The sequence below is a fragment of the Acomys minous genome (genome assembly GCF_964271855.1).
Source record: "Acomys minous genome assembly, chromosome: 16".
NCBI lineage: Eukaryota > Metazoa > Chordata > Mammalia > Rodentia > Muridae > Acomys > Acomys minous.
This window is the reverse complement of record NC_140498.1, coordinates 7,950,155-7,972,155: the sequence shown is the minus strand read 5'-3', so window position 1 is coordinate 7,972,155 and position 22,001 is coordinate 7,950,155. Positions and strand designations below refer to the sequence as shown.

The 22,001-nt window shown below is 43.7% G+C and overlaps 1 protein-coding gene and 1 long non-coding RNA gene across 2 annotated transcripts in view; one reads left to right on the top strand and one right to left on the bottom strand.

Moving 5' to 3' along the window:
* COX10 (cytochrome c oxidase assembly factor heme A:farnesyltransferase COX10) overlaps positions 1-7,389 on the bottom strand; it is a 111,381-nt gene extending 103,992 nt beyond the window's left edge. Inside the window, exons 1-3 of the mRNA XM_084760913.1 lie at positions 7,050-7,389; positions 1,880-2,013; positions 271-589 (exon numbers count right to left, since the gene is read on the bottom strand). Of these exons, the coding sequence (XP_084617039.1) occupies positions 271-589; positions 1,880-2,013; positions 7,050-7,092 (496 nt within the window). The 5' untranslated portion in view covers positions 7,093-7,389. The remainder of the gene's footprint in view (positions 1-270; positions 590-1,879; positions 2,014-7,049) is intronic.
* A 5-nt stretch (positions 7,390-7,394) lies between these two features.
* On the top strand, positions 7,395-10,809 carry LOC311585563. Its single transcript, XR_014775253.1, has 2 exons — positions 7,395-7,442; positions 10,414-10,809. It is a non-coding gene; the product is annotated as an uncharacterized lncRNA (long non-coding RNA).
* The last annotated feature ends 11,192 nt before the right edge of the window (positions 10,810-22,001 follow it).

The following is a 22,001-nucleotide window of genomic DNA, read 5'->3' as shown; positions in this document are numbered from 1 at the left end:
CTCAGAGGAAGGACAGCAGGTTACCAAGAAGAGACTTGATACCTATGAGCATATACAGGGGGAGGAAATCCCCCTGAGGAACAGTCATAGGGGAGGGGAGTAAGGGGAAAATGGGAGGGAGGGAGGAATGGGAGGATACAAGGGATGGGATAACCATTGACATGTAACAAGAATAAATTAATAAAATAATATATATCTTGAAAAAAATATGCATATAGAAAAAAACAAACAAACAAACAAACAAAAAAACCGTGTCCGAGAACCAGGTACCTGTGAGCTTGATCTTGGAGAGCCGGGCCAGCACGCCGGGCAGATCGTCGGCGCGAAGCTTCATCTCCTCCCACCGCTTCTCTGCCTTCGTCTCTCTGGCCACGCTGAGGGACCGGTCCACTACGGAGGCCGCCTCCAGCTTCATCAGCTCCTCAGTTGGCTTCGGGGACAAAGGCAGACTGGGCACTGAGAGAGACGGCAGCTCGTCCACTTCCACTGTAGACTGCCCTGAAGCCATGTGTCCAGGGAAAGGAGAAGCCGCTGGCTCTGGCTTTGGTTTGACTCGCTGGCTAAGGCCCCTGTGCAGCTGCGTGACATACTAGACAGACAGACAAACAGCACCGTTACTGTCAGTTACTGTCTTCCACCAGTCATATTTTTCCAGCACTTGTAAGAGCTTCCTTCATTGAGGATTGGATAGCACAGCATGTCCTTACAGTGTGAGACATCAGCGCTGGATGATGCAGAAATAAAGCGGATGCCTTGGCTATGGCTATTTGTTGTTTAGGAAAATCTAGGAATCTGATTTCTTAGCAGAGAAGATACATCTCTTATTCAATGAGCTTTCTGCAGGCTGGACTTTCTAAATACGAGAAAACTTTCTGCAGCTAGCCAAGGTCAGCTGTTGACCCCTGAGCTCTAAAGCAAACAGTCCTGAGGGGAGCTAACTGGAAGGCCTAACTTGAGTTACAGGCATGGAGGAAGTGGGATGGAGAAAGAACACTACGTGTAGAGTCAGCTTCTGTCACTGACCAGCAAAAACTGGTAATTACAAGTAACACGATGAGACCCCTTATTTTTCATATCAATATATATTTCAGTTACTCTTTCCAACAGTATTTAAAGATGGAGCATCATTTATAACTTTTATTTATAAATGAGGACAAATTTATAAATAAAATCGACAAAACCAACACACTGAATTTCAGTGAGATTTTATATTCATTAACTTTTTAGTTAAAGTGAGTGTTTTAAATGGAAGGGTGAGATGCTTCCAAATAGAACATTAGCGTTTGAATTTGCTATTTTTCCATGGTCCCACTATGAATTCCCAGCTGTATTACTATTTTAGGACCCTCTCCAGAGCTGAGATCACAAGCGCTCATTGCCAGGGCCAGCTCTTTTATGTTGGTTTAATTGTGAGGATCGAACGCAGATCCCCATGGTGGCAAAGCAAGCACTTCCCCAGCCCCTCAGAAGTATTTTTTAAATATTTTTCAAATGCACAGATGATCTAAGAAAATAAAAAGGTCACACTGTTAAACAATTACTTCTGTATTTACAGAACTTCAAGGAATGTATAAAAGACACATCATACACCTTCAGCCTTTCCTCTTTTTAGCCTGGTCAAAATGTGCCATAAGTTTTCAATCTTCCTCCAAACTTAAATCAATACATTCAAGATCATATATTTAACCTCAAATGCCAGAATTATTCTGGTTTCAGTTAAGAATAATCAAAACAAGAGATTAAAGTTTGGGATACAGTTAAGAGAACTAAACGAAAGTCCTTTTCAAACAGTGCTTCCTACACCCTTTCCTCTAGAAGGAATCCCTGCAGGTCCCTAATCCAGAGACGAGCAGACAACTGAAGGATGGCTGCTACTTACCATGCGCTTGAGGAAGCTCAAGTGCTGGACCGTGACCCACTGGTTCTTTACGTGCCTGAACAGTCGCGTGACCCTGTGTGGCGATCCCTGTATAGCTCTCCTTTCTAGATACCACACATATCCTCCTACCGAGCCTGCAACAGAGAGACAAAAGAAGAAGACATATTGAAATGGCAGCTGCGCATGCATAGTGCCTACGTCCACCTCGAAGCAGAGCCAAGGAAACAGTTGTATGAGGCTGGGCTCCAAACCACCTCTGGTTCCAACCAGGGAAAAAGTGACACTCATCAGCCAGGCCTAGGTCAGGGTCATCCTTTAGGGGCAGAGAGAACACCACTTTCACATGCTTACACAACGTTAGTGGGAACCACTGTAGATGCTTCTAAGAAGAAGATACAATGCAGCGAGTTCACGTTTTAAAAAGTAGAAAAGGGGGCATACATCTTTTCTCATTAAATGCTGGTAAACTGAAATGTAGGTTCACATTTCGGTTGAGGTTGCGTAGTTAAGACAACTACAAGGAAGGGAAAAGGATTTTCAGTAAAAATGACTGTCAAGCCAATGGGGAATAAGGTCCAAATTTGAATCTGAATCACTTTACTAAACCTCCCAAGTCCATAAATTCAGAGCTTGTCTCAGGCGTCATCCTGGTCCAGCATCTGCAGTTAGCCCCTTGCCTCCCCTGATCTTTCTGAAAGTGTCTCTTCTCATGGCTCCCATAGGCTAACGTTTCTCCATGCTGTTTTCTGCTTCTTAGTGTCCTAGTGCACTGCGTAGTCATTTCCACCAAGTCTAAGTATCCCTCCTAGAGGAAGGCTTGTAATACTCCACAAGCTAATGAGCCTACAGGGCTCTGGAAGCTTAGAAAGTTTTAAGATTGAGAAGGTAAAAGGAAACTGTAGCGGCCTGCACGGCATACAGGGAGTTGCAGGATGCAGCTTTCCTGAGCCATCAGTCACCCCAGGTAATGACCACTAACGTGTTCTCTCTCTCACAATGGTCATCGACTCTAACCCTCTGGAACCTTGAGCGCAAAATTAAATTCTTTCTTTTATAAGTTACCTTGATCATGGTGTCTCTTCATAGCTACAGCAAAGTACCCATGACAAGACAACTAAAAATGGATAGTTACTAATCTCATTTCTGAGCCACATTAGGCCAATTGCTTGTTGGTGTGTCTACATGAGTGGATAGCCTTATGCCTCTAAGGCCATTTCTTCCTCACGTGCATCCCGTATCAGAGGTTTCAGGAGCATCTTGAACTCTTCCTTTCTCACCAATGAATCAACAAGTCCAGTCAACTCTGACATGCAGGTCAGATCTGTCCCTCTCTATGCCCACGGAAAGACTCTATGATCTAATGTTGGAGCAGAGTAACAGCAGCTACAGTGAACGGTCATCCTGCCTTCATGCATCTCCTTCTTTTCCAACCCATGTTTCAGACTGTACTCCTTAAGCCCCGCCCCCAAGCGGCACCACCACCTTGGGACCAAGTGTTCAAATGTCTGTGCCTGTATTCAAATCACCACACAGCACATATTACTCACACAAACCTGAACATGTACTTTATCACAGCAAGGCTGCCTCATGACCTTCCAACTAGGTACACTACAGACAACTGGATCAACTTTATTTACACTGTTTCCTTGTGTGCAATCTACTCTCTACCTATGAAATATTGAATCTCTTTCCACTATTTGATAATGTTATATAGTGTTGTATGATAGTACTTCTTTTTCTTTTTTCTTTATTATTCTCTCATATATTGCATCCCGACAGCAGTTTTCCCTTCCTCCTCTCCTCCCAGTAGCACCCCAAATCCCCTCTCCCCTAGATCCACTCCTCCTCTGTTTCCCTTTAGAAAAGGGCGGGCCTCCCAGGCATATCAACCAAACATGGCAGAACAAGTTACAATAAAAGTAGGCACCTCCCGTCATATTGAGACTGGGCAAAGCAACTAAGTAGAAGGAGAAGGATCCCAAGGGCAGGCAAAAGAGTCAGAGACAGCCTCCACTCCCACCGTTAGGAGTCCAGTGAGGACACAGAGTCACGCAACCATAACATACATACAGAGGACCTGGGTAAGACCCGTACAGGCTCCCTGACTGTTGGTTCTGCCTCTGGGAGCCCCTACCAGCCCTGGCTCGTAGATCCTGTGGGCCGTGCTCTTGTGGTGTCATTGACCCCTCTGGCTCCTGCAATCTTTCTTCCATGAGCTTCTCCAATCTCCGCCTAATGCTTGGCTGTGAGTCTCTGCATCTGATGACAGCACTCTTAATGCAGACTGTTTCCGTCTGTTGTAGAGTGCAGTCCTCTGAAGGAAACAGCGCCAGCTTCATCAGACCGGCTTGTGCCTGCTTGCAGGAGTCCATCAGGATCCAGCTTGCTAACTGTTGACAATCCCTCACAGAAAGGTTGGGGAGGGCGTGGACTCTTCACCTGAGAGTCCAGCCACTCCTCACAACTATTTGCTTGCAATTCTGCTTTAACTGCATGTGGACTTAGGGCTTAGAGGTGCTAGAGTAATAGGCGGGGAAAGGTTACAAAGAGGTTCCATCTGTGTGGCTGTGGGAAAACCATCATCCACACTGGAAACAAACTTCCAAGTGCAGCTGCTTTGAGATGCTCCCTACACATCCCTAGGTTTACCTATGGTGGAATCATACTTTGATTTTGATAAGGGTAGGCATTGTTCCTGTCTCCCCAAGGAAAGAACTCTCAAAACACCATCATCACAGTATTTAGTTCTTTGATGGCAGAGTCTCTCCTTCAGTCGTCTCTGCTACCACAGCTACTGGACACTTGCCATATATTAAAATGAAATGCTCTTTGGTGACTGACTCGCCCATGTAGTCTTCCTGAACTGTGAGACCAAGCCCTGCCCCTGGAAACACATGGTGATTATCTTAAGGTGGAGCTGAGACAACTGACACTGAATTCACATCCTCGACCCACAACTATGGCATGCTGACTTAAAAATGGATAGGGACATGCTTGTCGTGAAGCACTTTGGAAATGCTTTCAAGGTTGGTGGCTCGAGCTGAAACTTTACAGAATGGCAGTAACAACCACCACTGCGGGGGTGGAGTGAGGTGGGGAGAGAGACAGAGCTTGGAAACCATATTTATAAATAATGACAACACTTGGTTTAGCCAAAGTGTACCACATGTCCATGAACAAATAACTGAAAAATGCTGGGATTAAAGACATTCCTGGTCTACAAGCACATGTCCGTTTTAAGATATCCAGAGCTTACCACTGATACACGGAAGTCTGGAGAGATAATCACACCATCACTAACCACCATTAACACTGTACTGTGACTGTAGAGCTTTATAAATCAGCTAAGGACACAAGTTGCTTGAGAGGTCCTGAAGCCTATTTAATGAAATGAAAACTATCTCAAGTTTTATAAGCAAACTCAGAAGTAACTGCTAATTACTTAACAACCCTAATGATCTTTTTCTCTGCCACCTCTTACCACCAAACTTCTGAGAGGGAAGGGATCCTTTATAGAGTCACACATAAGCAGGTTTTTCTGAATATATGCTCAATTTCAGAAAATAAGGTATTAGTTCCTTCTGTTAATTCCCTCTGTTCCATCCCTCCAGAGACAGATCCTGGAACAGGAGGGTCATACCTATCTCCTAGCACTGTGAGACTCAATCAAAATACAATTGTCTTGTAAGACACTGAAATATAGAGCAGAAAAATAGAAAGAAAGGCTGCTCCGAGGAATACACACACGCGCGCGCGCACACACACGCACACTATAGAGGGAATAGTCAAGCACTAAGAAGAGATGACCCTCTAAAAATGAGTACCAAGGCTCAGGATCCAGGAATACCCACCATGAGGGATTACAGAAAGTGACTCAAAAGAGATTCATAACCACCCTACCCCATACATACACACTCAAACAAATCCACCACAAACTTTTCATTATGGAAAATGACAGTCATATAAAAACAGAGGTATCCGAGGTCTTCCCATTCTTATTCCCCAGCATCAACAACTACCAAGGACTGCCCAACCTTGGCTCTTCTACCCACCCTCCACTTGCTGCCCTATTTCATGAGCCGGAAGGGATCTTTGAGACCATTTAGCTCAGTTACCACAATTACAGACAAGTAAACGTCTCATTAGAGAACAGTCGAATGATCTGCCCTGAGATCGCACAAACCCAGGGGGCAAAAGAACTCCACTGAGGCACTGTGATCACCTCTGTCAGCCAGACACGGTGGGCAGCTTGTAGGTGACAGCGAGGCCTACAGAAGACATCTGGGATGTGAGAAGGTAGTTTTTGACTTCTAACATCTTATCTCTAATACGGACCACTGAGCCATCACCCATGGATAACAGCCCCAAAAGCAACTTCCTCTTTAATAATTCTACGAGCACAATCCCATCCGTTGACAAAATACTGAGCATCACCAGTGTACATAGAAGGCATTGTTCCGGACATGAGGGATACCCTGGCAAACTAGAGACAGACAACCCTTACCCTCACAAAGTATGTATATAGTTGGGAGAAAAATACGAAACTGTTGCACATCTGATGGTGTGTGTGAACAACTACAGGATGTGTTAATCATGATAAATTAGTGTGATACGAGAAAAGAAGGATTGAGGCTCCTATTTTAGGTAGAGTTGCTGAGGTTGGCCTCTCTGAAAAGGTAAGATATGAGACCTACCTGTTCACAAGTTTGTGATAAATATACATCTGTCAAATGTCCTTCTATCAGAAGGAGCCATGCTGATGATACTGAGATGATGGGATGCAGTTTGCAGTTATCACCATGGCAATAACACTTTAAGCTGGCAGACAGCTCCTTAATGGGGCAGGTGCGCCTCTTGTCATTACCAGGCAATGGCTAGGAACCGGGGCTCTCCTGCTCAAGGCTTGTGGGCCACCACGGTTTCCCCTGCCTTCCAGCTTGTACTGTCTGAAACCCCCCAAGAGCACGAGACATCAAACGTTACAGACCACTTGCCCCACGGTGCAAAGCTGGTCCACAGCTCCGTGCCCACGTCCCTTCTGGATAACCCAGAGGTCACCTCTCTGCCAGGTGACAAGCCAAGGGCTTCCAAGGTTGCAGCCAGCCGGAACCACAGTCTCGCGCGTAGCACAAAGAATGCTCCCACGATCGTTCCCAGTCTCGTACAATACCTGTGAGGAGGCGCGAGGAAAGAGTGTGCGGGGACGTGGCCATAACGCACAGGAGCGGCAGTCCCCGGGATCCCCACGTCCTCTCACCTCACCGGCTCCTGGGCGCCGCCATCTTGCTAGCCCGCCCTCTGAGTGAGGCGGGACTTCCTTTCCGTCACATCCGGCATCCAGCGGTCATTGAAAGCTGGACAGCGGGAATTTGTGGTGGTGCTGTCACCTATCCCTCAGCTGCTACGGGGGTCTAGACTACGTGAAGGGGTTGCTCTTGGAAACCTATTCCTCTGAGCGCGCGGGCGGCAAGCCCGCTGTGGCGGGGTACCGGTCGAGCAGTCATCTGAGCCTGAGACCCAGGCTGACGTTGCATAGCTTGTAGGCTTCTCCTGTTGGAGTTTGGTAAGTGAACGAACGAGGAAGAAAGTAACTCCTTAAAAGAAGACTGACACCTGTCTTACGAGGGCAGTTTTGACTGCTTTCAGCGATGAGGTGAGATCCCGGTGGTTCACCTCAGGTGCTAGGCAAGGGGCGCTGAGACAGGAGCCTCCTAATTGTGTAGGAGCTTGTACATCTGCAGTCAAGAGGTGGTCAATGTGAGAGTCAGCCTGATAGGGATATGGTAGAAAGTTCTATGGAATGAGGTTAACATTTCTGTGAGGGTGGCTAAAGAAAGGTTTTGAAGAGCCAACTTGCTCAGTGGAAGGAACTGTGAGGTTTTTTCCAGCTTAGAAGGAAGACAGGGCAGAGAATGGGACTGATTCGCTGCGGCCAGTCACAGTTCATCACTGGGGACCTAGGCTAATGGGTGTGCCTGTCAAATTAATGTTAAACTAAGGGACAAGAGAATGGGTTTCTGGTGTGGAACTTAACAGTCAGTTAACAACTTTGTTCGACCCACTGTCTGGCAAGCACTTCGAACATGGCCTCTTCTGTGAAATATCGTGAAGCGCGAGCCTGAAATGCACAATTTGGGGAGTTACTCACACCAGCAATGTTGCTTCCTCTTACACGAATCAGACCTCTGGCTTTGCAGCCTTCGTGGCCCTACTGTGCCTGAACTGGCTTCCCTCGATGACACTGAGGGCCGGCCTTTTAATCATCATAGATTAGTAAGCCTTTTACAGAGCAGGCTTCAGATGCCTAGCTGAATGGTTACAGGACATGGAACCTGTGAGGAGGCGTGAGGAGGGCTGGAGAGATGGAGTGGCTCAAACAATAGAATAGACAACACTGTTTTCTACCTCTTTATATTTGTCTCTTAAAATTTGTGTTATAAAACCAAAAAAAAAAAAAAGTAGGGCTGCACACTCATAAGATGGCTATAAACAAAACCAAGCAATAGTAGGAGTTGGCAAGTCTGTAAAGAAATAGGAATCCTGATACATTGCTTTGGGGTATATAAAATATTGTAGTCACTTTGGACAACAGTTTTGGTGTTCCTCAATAAGATAAGCACAGTGCTACCTCGTGACCCAGCTGTGCCTTTCCCAGGTTTATACCCAAGACAAAAAGCAGCACTGATTCACTCGTAGTATCATAATATCCCAAAGTGGATATAAGTAAGTGACCATCAGCTGATTATACATATTTTGTGATATATCCACATAGTGGCTGGAAATGAAAATGAAATACAAGTACATACTACAACCATGAAAACAACACTAAATTAAAGAAGACAACCACAAAAGACCATGTATTAGATATTTTCCATGAATATTAAAATTCCAGCATGCTTAAATCATTAATGAGAGAAAGTAAGTAAGTAATTACCTAATGCTAGTAGAAATGGTAGGGAGAAAAGAGGAGTGATTGCTAATTGGGTACTAACAGGGCTCATTTGAATAGAGGGAAGATGAAAATATTCCTAAATTGATTGTGATGGTGGTTGTGCAACTCTGAATATACTTAAAACCTTAATGTAGACTGCCAATACCAATTTGTCAGATGTAAAACCTTTTATGAAGATAATAGGTATTATTTTCACAGAACTATTCCGAAGACTGTCCAACTCTGTCTTGGTTAGGGTTTCAGTTGCTATGAAGAGACACCATGACTGCAGTACCTCTTATAAAACGTTGAACTGAGGCTGGCTTACCGTTCAGAGGTTTAATCTATTATCATCACAGCAAGAAACATGGCGGCCTGCGGGAAGACTTGGTGCTTGAGACATAGCCGAGAGTTCTACATCTGCAAGAGACTGCCACACTGGGCCTGGATCTGAGACCTCAAAGCCCAACCCCCAGTGACACATTTCCTCCAACAAGGCCACACCGAATAGTGCCCCAATAGTGCCTATGGGGCACTATTCCCTATGGGCCTATGGGGGCCATTTTTACTCTAAGCACTATAAACTCCCTCAGTTTTTCATTATTCATCGTGCTAGCTTCTCACTAATAATGTGTTCCCAGCCTCTGCTTAGCACTCCCTAGCATAAGAGTGCCTCCCTTCTGCAAAGAACACTTACAACAGGGCTAAGTAAAGAACAAGTATATTAATGGACACAAGTGGAATTGGCTCCTTTGTCCCCTTGTACAGGGTTTAACTGAAGCAACTGAGGCAAGTACTCCTAAGCTCTACCTCCGGACCCCACACTGGTTTATTGAAGGACTAAAAATAGCTGCAAGGGGTTCAGCTACCTGAGCTACTAGGGAGTGACGTCTTAAAGAGATGCCTTCAGGAAGTACAGGCAGATGGGAAGCAGGGAAGAAGAGAAACCAGTCCCTTCTCCCTGAGCCACTCTTGTTGCATCGTGGTCTTCATGGATGGAGCCATCGGGGCACCTGCAACCATGTAGCTGGCCCATTCCCAGCTCTAGGCATAGTGCAAGATGGCAGCTTTGTTCTTAGAGTAGATGTTCTACTCCTAAGTGGTTGGAATTTACAGCCTCCGGTGCACTTGATCACTCCTCAGCTCCTCAGAGCTCCTTATTGTTTCTCCAAGGTGACAGGTCACATCAGAGTAGGACCATGCTCTGACATCGTTCCAGATGACACCCCAACTGTAGTGCTGCCGGCACCTTTTCCATCCCTAGTTTCCAGGCCTGTGAGATTTGCGCTACTAAAAGTGAAAATTGCAGTTATTTAGAATGGGAGGGGCGGCTGGAAAATGCACTGAGTAAGTTCTTTTTGCCTCTTTTGTAATAAATAGACCCTGATTGTGTTGAGGGGAGCAAAATTCCCAATACCAAAGAGGAATCACGGTTGCTTTAAGACAGCACAATTTCCTTCACCCTTAGCCGTCCCTTCGTTTTCTAGAGTTTCAAACAGTAGGAGGAGGGCTGCTGCTGAAGTGCTGGAGAAAACGTTGGTTTACTGTTGAACCGAATACGTAAAGGGCTGTGTTCTTTCTGCCTTGCCTGTTTTCTTCTCAGGAAACAGGGTTGAGAATGAAAAATTCCTGGAGCCGAGGCCGCCATCCTGAAGCTGGGCAGTAACAAGCCTGAAGAATAAATACTGGTGCCTCACCTTTGACCATGTCCCCTGGAGGGGGAGACCTGGTGGCACTCAGAGGAAGGACAGCAGGTTACCAAGAAGAGACTTGATACCCTATGAACATATACAGGGGGAGGAAATCCCCCTCAGGAACAGTCATAGGGGAGGGGAGTAAGGGGAAAATGGGAGGGAGGGAAGAATGGGAGGATACAAGGGATGGGATAACCATTGAGATGTAACAAGAATAAATTAATAAAGGAGAAAAAAAATAAAAAATAAAAAAATAAAAAAGAAACAAGCGGAAAAAAAAAGAATAAATAAACCCCAGTTTCTTACTTCCTGGGTGATGTATTCAGTGAATGGCTTAGGGGCCTGAACAGCCTGCGGGAAAGCTTGCTGACGATACATGAGGCAGAGACAACGGGAGTTGTGGCAGCTCTCCAAAAAGGATGCCGTGCTTAGTGAAAAAAGACAAATTCAAATAGAGTGGATTTGATTTTGTTTTGTTTTGTCTTTTTGTTTCATGAGCTGCACTCTCAGTATGTTGCCCAGGGCTGACTTTAAACTGGTGCTTCTCCTACCCGGGCCTTCTGAGCACTAGGGACTACAGGTATGCACCACCAAGTTGAGGTCTTAGCCGTTTCTAATATAAAATAAGTCCTTAATGCTTCAAGTAACATTAGAAATAAAAGGCCGTTTTGTACAGATTTGTGTCTATCATGTGTCTTGCTGTTTGTTGTACACTTACCTTTTTGATGATGTCAGAACATCTGGTTTACCACAACAGGAAGGTATTCCTCTCCTTGTTTGGTCCCTCTTGGCGTTTTGGAGTTGAGTGAAGAAAATGGTGAAATCTAAGTATAGAGAAGAAATCCTATGTTTGAAAAAAATCATAACCTTAAGAACACCCTTAGAGACTAGGGGTTTTGTTCTGTTTTGCTTTAAGCTGTGGGGAACTCTTAGGAAATAGTTACATGTTCTTGTAAGTGAACCATCAGAGTTAAATACTATACAAGTCTAAAGTATAACATGTGGGGAAGGCAATTTAGCAAGCAGAATCCCAGTTAAGTGACTTCCAGAACAGTAGTTTCTAATACATGACAAAGAATGTGTGGGCCTCCTTAGATCTTTTCTGGAAACAGCTGCTACTCACCAGTGAGCCTCGTTCTCTCTGCATTTGCACATTTAGACCAACAGTAAATCATTTTTTTTTAATTTGTGGTGGGTGTGTGTGTGTGCGTGTGCGCGCGCGCGTGTGCATGTGCATGCGTACATGTGCTCATGTGTGCCATGGCACGTATGTGAACATCAGCGAGCAACTCTCAAGAGTTGGGCCTCTCCTACCATGGGTTCCTTCCTGGCATTGGGCTCAGGCATTATCAGGCTTGCAGGTGAGCATTTTACCAGCTGAGCTATCTTACCATGATGGATCTATTTGTTAAGTCAATGCATTGCATTACATAGTTGCAAAACAGCATCCTGTAGCACCCATTGTGCTGCTACATAACCCTGATCATGTGAGTCTTGTTCCTTTTTCTCAAGAACTCTGATACATTCTATTGCTATTTCATATGAGGCACCCATTGTTTCCAAATCCACATTCTAAAAGGTACCACAGCTAGAATTTAAGGCTGTTGGATATCAAGACACATGTTTTCAATTTTACTGTAGGTCTCATATTTTATGTATTACATGGCCCTGTTATCTAGATTTTTTCTTCATTCTACTCTAGAATTTTTTATTTCACCGAACTAGTGAAATTATTGAGTTCAGCCTTAAAATTTTCTTTGATTTTTACATTTTTGACTTGGATTCAATTGCCTTTGACCAGTTTTGTATATGTATAGAAGAGGATAATAATAGCAGTTCTACAACTTAAATTTACACTGTTAATAAGACCTTTGCAAGAATACCAGTTTCTACCGAAGAGCTCTTAAACCAAAAGCTTTGATGTGGACCTGGCAATTCAGCTTCAAAAAAATACTGCCATTTCCTGAAAGTCATATAAACTTTATATGGAAATAAGAGCCCGTGTATTAGTTAATTTTCTGTTGCTGTGATAAAAATGCCATTACCAAAAGCAACTTAGGCAGAGTTTATTTAGGCTTAGGATTCCAGAAGGACAGAGGGCATCAGGTTCCAGAGGAATAGAGGCATCATGGTGGGGGGCGGGGGAAGGCCTAGCAGCAGGAGCGGGATGTTGAGAGACCATCTCAACTGGACAGAGGAAGTTCAGAATGTGAAAGCAAGAAATGTGGTGAGGCTATAAGCACTTGAAAATAGCTCTATGGCCAGTAACATTTCTTCCAGTTTCATAACTAGCCAGACACTACCACCAGCTGGAGACCAAGTATTCAAATGCAAGAGCCTGTGGGGAACATTTCTGTTCAAACCACATTTGGCCCCCATAAGCTTGTGGTCATCTTATAATACAAAATGAATTTAGCTAACTTTGAGTGCCCCCAATCATGACAGTCTGGGTACTGTTGAAATGTGCCAAGTTCTTCTGAGCCTCAAGGCAATCTCTTCACTGTGACTCCCTTGTAAGAAAAAAGTGAATTGCATACTTTTGACATACAGTGACCCAGTATGAAAGATTGGATCAAAGCAAGGCCAAATCCCAACAAGGAAAACACCAAATCCTGTCTATGTCTAGTGTCTGGGGCTTAAGTTACGAGGACCTTAGTTGGCTTTGTTCATACTCTGGTCCCACGCCCTGTGTGCAGCTCTCACTGTGAGATGTCTCATAGCTCCAGCATCTCCAAAATATTGATGTCTCCAATGCACCCCAGTTTTCACCCTTACAGCTTCACACAATGGTCTTCAGGGGCCTTGCAGGAACTGCAGCCTAGATTCAGTGGGTCTCCAAAACTTCAGAGGAAGACTTCATGACCCCCCAATCTTTTATCTTTCTTGTCTTCAAAACAAGACACTACCAAGTTCAAGTGTCAACCCAGGATGGACTTTCACCTCTTTGGGTCACAGTTGTAGCAACTTCTGTATGCCAGTGCTTTGTAGGAGCAGGAAACCCCTTAGGCTGTCTTTTACAAGTTGGAGGCTTAGGTGTGTTAGGTCTTGCCTGGAGTGCAGCTTTCCTATCTCTCCAATGCAAACCAAGAGGCATTTCTTTAATGGGTATAATCTTAACAATCACAGCCTCTTTCCCAACATGTAACATGAAGCTATCTTAAAATTTTTGCTGCCAAAGAAGTTAGTCCATTGCCTTTAAACTTAACCTCAGTCCTGTTCTCAGAGTTGGACAGAATGCAGCCAGAATCTTTGATAAAATATCACATTAATAACCTTTAGCCCAGTTGTCAACAAAGTTCTCCTCCCCCTCAGAACGCTCATGAGCTGGGCCTCTATTGTTTGGATTACTATTAGCACTACTGTCTTCCAGTCTCCTGCTAGAAGTGGCTTGCTAAGCTCTGCTTAAAGCATCCAATAGCTTTTCTAATCTAAAATCTCCAAGGCTTCTGTCATGTTCCTCAAAAAACATGGTCAGCTTTCTAAAATCAGCAACCCCACTTCTGGTACAAGATTTGTGTTAGTTACTTCCCTGTTCCTGTGATAAAGTTCAAGGCCAGAAGCAACTGAAGGAAGAAAGTTAATTTTTGGCTTGTAGTTCCACAGGGACAGAGAGTCCAATATGGTGGGGAAGGCATGTCATGTTGACAAGCACCAGAAGTTGAAAGATCTTATCTCAGCCTCACACAGGAAACAGAGCAGGAAGTAAGGTAAAGCTAGAAGCCCGCAAAGCCTGCCCTCAGTGACATACTTCCTCCAGCAATGCTCTAACTCTGAAAGGTCTCATAACCTCCCAGACACCACTACTAGCTGGAGAACAGGTGTTCAGATGCCTGTAGGGGACACTGTTCATTCAAAGCTCCACAGTACAGAACATTCCTGGATGGAGTGCACTGATGGCGTAGTGCTGGTGAGGGTGAAGATAACAACATGACTTATTTTTATTTGATAAGATTTGCCACGTTTATACATCATGTTCCCTTTGAGGGCATTTAATCTCAATAACTATAACTTTAGGTTATCTACATTTTATAAAGTAACTGAAGCTGAGAGTGTTTGGGGAAATCTTTCTTAGTTTCATAAGGCAGTTTAGATAACTTCATAAGCACCATAGACTGGGCAACTTAAAACAGCAGATATGTATTGTCTCCCCATTATAGAGGTAAGATGCCAGTGAGGCCATGCCCTTTATAGCTTCCAAGGGAGTAGCCTTCATTTTCATTTTGGTCTTCTGGATATCCTAAGGCACCCCTCGACATGAAGAAGCAAAATTCTAGTCTCAGACCCCTCCTAGAAGTGGTCCTTTCCCCTCTTTGTGACTTCATATGGTATTCTCTCTCTGTCCAGCTTCATCCCCTTTTGCTGCTGTTTTTAATTTTTCAAACACAGTATGGTGATTAGAGTGGAAAAAAATACCCCCATAGGCTGATGTATCTGAGCTCTTGGTCCCAGTTTTGAGGCACTATTTGGGGAGGGCCTGGAACCTTCAGGATGTAGAGCCTTGCTGGAAGAAGTACCGGCAGAGCCAGGCACCCCACTTCTTATTTCTCTCTCTTTCTCTGTTTCCTGTGTGTGAATGAGCACGCCATCAGTTAGTTTCCATTGCCGTGCCTTGGCTGGCATGGTAGACGTAGCTCTTTTGGAACCATAAACTGAAGTAGGCCCTTCTTTAAGTTGCTTTCGGTCATGGTGTTTTATCACAGCAACAGAAAAGTGACTAGTACAAAGAAAAGCATCACTGTGTAACACAGGCTAGCCTGGAATTTACTCCTTCTGCCTCAGCCTCCCAAGTGCTGAGATTACAGGCATGCACCACCATGCCCAGCTTTAAACTTAACTTCTTGTAAAATCATCTGCCATGTTGATTTAGACTCCATCGTAACAACCTCAATTTGATTATATCTGCAAGACCCTGTTTCCAATTAAGATCTCATTAGAAACCAAACGTGTCTTCTGGAAAGACACACATCAGCCTGAAATCTGCACAAGGACACTGTGGAGCATAAAGTGTCCTTTATGTGGAACTGAGCCTGAGCTTGGGAGATGCTAGGCATTTTCTCAGTAGCACGCGTTTGGGTGGGGTGTGTAGAATGTCTTCAGAAAGGAAGAAATGTAAATTTAGGGCAAGGCAGAATCAAGTATTAGGTAAAAATTTGTATGAGAATAAAACCTGGGGTCGGCCTCAGACATTTCCTCTCCAATAGTTACAGGCCAAATGACTCCCCAAGGGTTTGAGGGGGAGTTATGACCTAAGATCATTACAGGCAGCAATTTGTCTTTCAGCAGGACAGGCAGGCATTCTCAGAAAGGCAGGGGCTTGCCAATGAGTCTAACTAATTGAAAAACTATTTGGAGATACATTCTGGTGGTTCAGAGGGTTTGGCATTATTTAGAGCAGGAACATTTCAAAAATAAATTTGAAACCCACACAGAGTTGCCAACTTTTAACGTCGTAAGGGTGTTTAAAGTAAAACAGAGTGTCGTCTGACACTGAAGTCATTTTACAAAAGACAAATCATTTTAATGTCAAAACTTATTCAAGGGATAGAACCCGATAGCTATTTACATTGGATAATTTAGTTTTATGAAAAAATATCTTTATTTAATATCTGTGTCCCCCAGAAAAATAAAGAACTTCCCCCCACCCCACCCCCATAGATAAGATCTCATCCACGAATGGGAGTTTGAAGTCCAGGAAGTGACAGGGACACAGGACAGCAACTGAAAATGAGCACTGGCTAGCACCCTGTGATTTATGCCACTGCAGGAAAAATAATATTCAAAACTAACTGTAATCGTTTCCATTTTCTAAGGAAAGTTTCAGTGGGAAAATAAATCTCTGAATTACTACTCCCTTCCACATACAAAGGATGGTGGGGGTCGAGAGATGCTAACTTCTTCCTTCAGCCAACATCTGGGTTTCCACTTCGTGTTTTTCAAATGTTCACGGAACTGTGTATGAAGGGTCTCCCTGTTCAAAGTGATCTGGGCATTTAATTGACTCTCCCAAATGCTCCAAAAGAACACATCTGCCTTTAAACTGGGTTATGACACTGGCCTAAGAATTCCTGCAAATTTGGTATAGATGAGATCACGTCAAGTGAATGACCCTCAGTCCATGATTCACAGCACACACAGGGGCAGATTTACCTGTGGAAAAGGGAGAAAGGCCCGTGCGCAAAATCCAGAAATACCTTGCTCTGGAATCCCAGTGCAACAGAGACAGGAACCAGCACAGCAGGATTTACAGTTGAGCAGGAAGAGGCCAAACAGCTTTTACTGGGGGTAGAATCCTTCCTCTCTGGAGAAAGGCAGGGTGCCCTGAAAGCAGCCTTAGAACCACGGAATGTGAGCTCCAGAGATGCTCTTCCAGAGGACCCCACTTCAGTTCCTCAGCACCCATGTCAGGAGTCTCATAATTGCCAGTAGCCCCAGCTCTGATGCCCTCTCTGGCCTCTTTAGGCACCTGCACACACATAACTAAAATTAATAAAAGTAAATATTAAAAAAAAAAAGGAACTGTTTGGAGTTGAGAGATTTTGCCTGAAGCCCTGTGTGTTAGAACCACAGCAGGAACAGTTGGTACAGCCGCAGAGTCCTTACCCTAAATCCTCACGTTTGCTGGCACATGGAATAGCTAAGTAAATTAGACAGGATAAACCTCAATTTAAGACTGAGTTCTGAACTCCACCCGGATTTACATCCAAGCTCCTCCGTTTATGAGCTCTGTGCCCTGCTGAGATGATTATCCATGCTTCTGTGCTTTGATCAGCTCGTCTTTTAATGGAGACACGTGCAACAGAGAGGAATTGGAAAAGCGATGGTTAGAGCTTGTTATGCCCAGTATATTGCTTATTTCTCTTGTTCCACCCAACAGTTCAGTCACTGTTGGTATTGCTGATTATTTTTTTTAACCAATATCTATGTGAAATAGATATTATTAGGCCCATTTGTATACAATGAATCCATTAAAGATATTAAAGATGCATAATTTAAAAACATTTCTTGACCATTTCTTGATTCTATTAGATGAAAAGTTGCAAATAGCCTTTATCCCACAGCTGACTGGTCAGAACGAACCACATGGTCCTGCTATGATGGCGATACAAGGTGGCTGGGTAAAATACAAGTGAGCACTAGACTAGATAGTGAGGATTTTTATGTCCTTGGGATATAAAGAACCAGATAAAATAAAAGACATATTTCTGTATTAGTGGAGGGGATATTGAATCATGTTAATTTTTCCAATAAAATTTATAATCTCAGACACCAATAAAATGATACTAAAGTTTCTTTGTGTAAAATAAGCAATAAACGGCAAAAAATATTAGAACAGTGGTGTATAGCATTATAACCCCCCTCCCCCTAGCAAAGAAAACAACTGCCATTTCATCAGCTGGATTCTTTTGCCCGCTTTATGACGGTGTCTGTGGAATCTTGAAGCTGCCTCCGAGAAGGAGTGGATGGCAAGATCACTGGATCCTCAGCAGGGAATCCTGCCACATGTCCCACCCATTTGTGTGTAATTCTGTCCTGATTGCCTTTGACCTCAAGGTCTTTGGGAAGAACTGGAGTGTACAGGTGAGGGAAGGTTACCTGAGGAGGACTTCACTTCTGCAGCAGGGGACGCCTTTGGCACCCTTGCCGGGTACAGACTTCCAGTGCAGCCGTTCAGGGTCACTCAGGCCCTGGCCACTGACTTCTCCCCAATGCTCTATAAGTAGGACCAATAAATCCATCAGTTTCCCAGGATGAGCTCTGGTGGAATCCTACTTTGGTTTGTGGTTGGGACCTTATGAGGAGGAATAGATCTTGTAAATGCCCTCTCCCAAGGAAGGAATTTACTCACAAAAAATGAACAGGTATAAAGAAATGTGTTATAAAAATTTTGATAGTATATTTATATTGATAAATATATTGATATTAATATCAAAATAACTTGCTGGTGTTTGCCCAAGGCTGGGTAACAAGATCATTGAAGAGAATATAAAGTTGGAAACCAAAGAATATATTGCCAGGTTCAGTGTCCTCAAAATTAAACCTGTTTATTAAACACTGAAAACAGGCAGAGGGAGAGAGAGAGAGAGGAGGGGGGGAGAGAGAGGAGGGGCTAGTTTTGCTTTTAAGTCAGGATCTCTTGAAGTCTGGCCTAGAACTCTCCATGTAGCCCAGGCTGGCCTCAAACTTGCACTGATTTTTTTTCCCTCAGCATGCTGAGTGCTGTGATCACAGGTCTGTGCCAATATGCCTGGCAAATATCATCAGCATGTTTACTAGAAGAGGAACAACTTCAACTAAGACAACACATCATCTACCTATCAAACTGGGAAAGCTTACAAGGAATGTGGTGGGGATTATATATGGTATCTCCTAGAGGTCATTTGTATGAAAAGTCTCCATAAGTTTATATCTGTGCCTCCTACTTGTAAACATTTATACTAAGAGATTGAAAAAAAAAGTACTCACCCGTAAGATATTTATTTATGCAGGTTCAGTTTGAAGGGACCAAAACTGAACATTTCTAGAACATAAAGATAATTCTTGGTGAATAAGCATTATTGACTAGATAAATGGCATATCCACAGGTAACAAACACTGTGACGCCTGTGAAGGATGGTTACAGGTGCTAAAAGTGCACAGGCTATATTTGAACGAAGTTCCTTTCAGTAGGGTCCTATATTACTTTTGAAGAGTATCTGCCTTAAAATGCCTAAAAGCATATATTCACAATTACAATGGCTGTTAAAATTAACACAGGTTTAACTTCCTTTTTTCATTAAATGTCTACAAACACTGTGTAAGAAAGCACATCTTACTTGACTGAAAAACTGAGAGAGTGGAGACTGAAAAGCATGGTGCTCCTGCAATACTCAGGGCCAAGCCATGAAGTGTGGCTCGGCAGCAGAGAATGGCTGTTTGCCCTGTGGCTGCCTAAACACACTTGGATCTCAGAGCTGGCTGCATACTTTGTGGTGGCTCTGTATTCTTAGGGCTGACTTTGGCAAACAAGCTTAGCAAAGTACAGCGTGTGCCCCTCAGGAGGTTTTGGGGGCTCATCAGGTATGAGCGACACTAAGCCCATTCATCTTCAGATGAGTTTGTGTGGCATGCTGGGGTGTTGACAGAGCCTGAGCTGGGAACAATGTTTATTTATATCTGCACACAATAATTCAAGTCTCCCTAAATCTCGGACTCTCTTCTCATTTGCTCACCGCTTGCAAACACTTGCAGTTCTTTCCACTGGTGACCCCTGGTTTGCTTTGGCTGGGTTTGGGTAAATGAAAAGGAACACAAGACAGTGAGTGAATGGTGCCGAGTGCTTTGGCTCACACACGGAATGGGGACATTTGCTTATGTGATGTGTCAGGAAGGAACACTGGGACTTCTAGGCTTCTGGCCTGTGCCCTCATGATTGATCAATGCCATATTTGCACTGTTGACGCTAGAAGATGCTTTAAATCATATAACTGTGTGTGTCTCTGTGTGTGAGTGTGTATGTATGTGAGACTGTGTGGATTTGTGTGTATGAGTGTGTGTGTGTGTGTGTGTGTGTGTGTGTGTAAATGTGAATGTGTGCCTGTGTAAATCTCTCTCTCTCTCTCTCTCTCTCTCTCTCTCTCTCTCTCTCTCTCCTTGTCTCTCTCTCTCGTGTGTGTGTGTGTGTGTGTGTGTGTGTGTGTGTGTGTGTGTGTGTGTGTGTAGCCAGATTAGGCAGAACCCTTTGAAATCCTGGTTAGATGCTGAGCCATTTGTTTCTGCTGTTTTAACTTGTTCCTTTTTGCGGTATTGGGCATTGGAGCTAGTGCCTTAAGCCAATGCTGAACTGTCTGTAACTATTCAGTGCTTTTATGGAATATGAAAATTCCTACCAGCTTCTGTTTGTTATAGAAAATTCAAAGTTATAGAAAGCAGAAGTTAATATAATGATTCCTTCCCGTCTGAGTCAGCAGATTCTGGCTAATCTTATTTTCTTTGTAATGACAACCACTTTTCCACACCAACTACCAGGCACTCCTGATACCCAAAACTATGGAGCTCAAGTAGAAAACCGTAAGTGTTCATGCGTAATGGTGAATTGTATGGTAAAAGAAAACTATATCAAGGCTTAAGTAGTCAAGTAGGCCTGCCCCGAATCAAGCCTGACTGTCGTAGTTGATTGATCTTAGGCTAAGCAGCCTTTCTGAATGACACTGATAAAATAAAAAATGTAGAATGTAAAGTATAGAATTATAATTTAAAATTATGAATTAAAACCACAGCCCTTCTAAAAAGCCAAGATGTTTTAGCATCTCTGCCCAACATAGAAAGCCTAAGCACAGAAAAGTAGTGCCTTCCAGAATGTTAAACTACCGATTTGGTTGATAAGTCTGATTTACTCTTGTTGGAGGACTTTGGTTGGTGTCTATTAAGGGTGCAATCTTCAGTTGCAAATGTGTTATTTACTAGGCTGTTGCCTGACCGACTCAGGGGCAAACAAACATCCTGCAGCTGAAAGTCTACCAGTGCCGCCTGTGTGGGTGGTTAAAATCCCTCCACTGCCAGTCATTTGTTTAGGTTACGTTCTGAACATGCAAACCAGGTGATCATTTTGCATTCATAAGTTGTATTCAAGTAGCTATTCAGCGTAATGTATTTATTTGCCAAGGAACTAGAAAGCAGATCAAGGAGTTGGAGAAGCCAGGAAGTCAGGGGTTCTGGTACGGACAGAAATGATGTGGGTGAGAAGGCTGCATTGTGCAGCCCCAGGAAGATCTGAAAGTGAGATTGCCCTGATGGCATGTGCACTGAGCCTGGGGTGTTGAGCACTGTGAATAGATGTTCTGATCTGCTTTGGAGTTGGTGTTGCACTCGGAGGCATCTTCCAGCTCAACAACAGAAAAAGTATTGTGTTTTTGAAAGAGTCAACTAATTAATACACTTTTTCCTTATTTTCAAATTGAGAAGTAAAAGATGTGCATATTTATAATATGCAACACAATGTTTTGAAATATGGTAGTATAATGAACTGGCCGAACCAAGCATATATATTAAGGTAGGTGCACATTATATCACGTACCTGTTATTTGAACACTTAACAATCTACTTCCTTGAGTATTTACAAATGCACAATGCTGTTATTGACTGTAAGTGCCGTGTCACACAAATGGGTGTCTTGAAATGATTCCTCCCATCTAAATTGAATTTCTGTCATTTAGTCAACATCTCTTCAGCTGAGCTTTTAGTCATGCTTTCTAAATAGTTTAAAACCTGGAGCTAGTCATTCTGCCCCAGTGGCTTCTTTCTTATCAGTTTGGCTTCAGAAAGCAGGATTGTCAGGCTGAAAGAGCATAAATTGTATCAACTGTGTTTGCAACGGCCATAGACTCCCGTTTCCACAGTTTCCTCCAAGGGCAGCCCTGATGCCACCTACAGCCAGGGCAGCTTGCTAACTGCTTCCCTTCCTTCAGGTGACTATAGTTTGTGTCAAGTTGATAAGAACTAACCAACACAGGGCCAGAGG